Here is a 1,791-nt window from a genome sequence, read left to right as displayed (position 1 = left end):
ATCTTCTATCTACCCTAGCACTTAGAACAGCGTTTGGCACATAGTGAGTGCTTAACAGATACCACAATTATTATTTTTTTGCTGTTGTATCTGGGCCAAAATGCACTCCTGTCTCCTGTCACTACAACAGATTATAAAGTTTCTTGAGGTTGGTTATAGGTCTTCTCCAGAAACCCTCCAACCCTAATAGCAGATTCAGAAGATGCTCCGTTTGCAAGGTTGATTTTGCACCATTCTTCACTCTCACAGGCAGTTCATGCCATCTCCCAGACCATGTCAAACATCACGACGGTGACAGAATTCGTCCTCCTGGGATTCTCCGACATCCGGGAGTGGCAACTGATCTACACTGCACTGTTCCTTCTAGTCTATCTGGCAGCTCTGATGGGGAATCTCCTCATCGTTGCCATTACCACCCTTGACCGGCGGTTCCACACTCCCATGTACTACTTCCTCAAGAACCTGTCCATCCTTGACCTCGGCTACATCTCCGTCACAGTCCCCAAATCCATCCTCAATTCCCTCACGAATATTAACTCCATCTCTCTGCTGGGCTGGGCTGCCCAGGTATTCCTCGTATTATCATTTGCTGGATCAGAGTTGGCCCTGCTCACGGTGATGTCTTACGACCGCTATGTCGCCATCTGCCACCCCCTGCACTATGAGATCACCATGCCCCACGGGGCCTGTGTACGCATGCTGGCTGCCTCTTGGTTTAGCAGCTGTTTGAATGCCATTATGTACACAGCCAGTACCTTCTCTCTATCCTTCTGCGGCCCCAACACTGTCCACCAGTTCTTCTGCGATGTTCCCCAGTTACTAAGACTTACATGTTCAACTGACCATGTCCAAGAAGATGTGAGTTTAGCCATCACCGTCTGCTTAGATTTTTTCTGTTTCGTGCTCATCGTGGGCTCCTACGTCCGTATCTTCTCAACAGTGCTGAGGATGCCTTCGGCAGAGGGCCGCTCCAATGCCTTTTCCACCTGCCTACCCCATCTGGTCGTCTTCACTCTCTTCGTCACGTCTGGCACCTCTGCCTACCTAAAGCCAATATCAGAGTCTCCAACTTCACTGGACCTGCTGGTGTCTGTGTTCTATGCTGTGGTGCCCCCTACCCTTAATCCCCTCATCTACAGTCTGAGGAACAGGGACATGAAGGCAGCGATGGTAAGGCTGCTAAGGCGAAGACATTTCCTAAAGGAGAGACTATCTATCTAGTTAGAGGTCCTTCACTACGGATTGCCCTGACCATGGCTCTGATTTAAGCAGTTTTCATTCATTCATTTAATCGTATTTATTAAGTGCCTACTGTGTGCAGAGTACTGTACTAAGTGCTTTGGAAGTACAAGTTGGCAACATATAGAGGTGGTCCCTACCCAACAACGGGCTCACAGTCTAGAAGTGGGGGACAGACAACAAAACAAAACATGTAGACAGGAGTTAAGTCGTCAGAACAAATAGAACCAAAGCTAGATGCACAAAATTAACAAAACAAATATAATAGTAAATATGTACAGGTAAAATGCAGTAATAAATCTGTACAATCATGTATAAAGGTGCTGTGGGGAGGGGAAGGAAGTAGGGCCGGGGGGATAGAGAGGAGGAGAGGAAAAAGGGGGCTCAGTCTAGGAAGGCATCTTGGAGGAGGTGAGCTCCCACTAAGGCTTTGAAGGGAGGAAGAGAGCTTTCTTGGCGGATATGTGGAGGGAGGGCATTCCAGGCCAGGGGGAGGACGTGGGCCAGGGGGTCGACGGCGGGACAGGAGAGAACGAGGTACAGTGAGGAAGT

The 1,791-nt window shown here is 48.9% G+C and overlaps 1 protein-coding gene across 1 annotated transcript; it reads left to right on the top strand.

Moving 5' to 3' along the window:
• The first annotated feature begins 273 nt into the window (after nucleotides 1-273).
• LOC119921600 (olfactory receptor 14A16-like) lies at nucleotides 274-1,221 on the top strand. Its single transcript, XM_038741714.1, has one exon. It carries the CDS (start codon nucleotides 274-276, stop codon nucleotides 1,219-1,221), a length of 948 nt encoding a protein of 315 aa, XP_038597642.1.
• The last annotated feature ends 570 nt before the right edge of the window (nucleotides 1,222-1,791 follow it).

The sequence above is a fragment of the Tachyglossus aculeatus genome (genome assembly GCF_015852505.1).
Source record: "Tachyglossus aculeatus isolate mTacAcu1 chromosome 12 unlocalized genomic scaffold, mTacAcu1.pri SUPER_6_unloc_3, whole genome shotgun sequence".
In the NCBI taxonomy this organism is placed as follows: Eukaryota; Metazoa; Chordata; class Mammalia; order Monotremata; family Tachyglossidae; genus Tachyglossus; species Tachyglossus aculeatus.
Note: the sequence above shows the minus strand (reverse complement) of the source record. Positions and strands in the feature narration are given on the sequence as shown.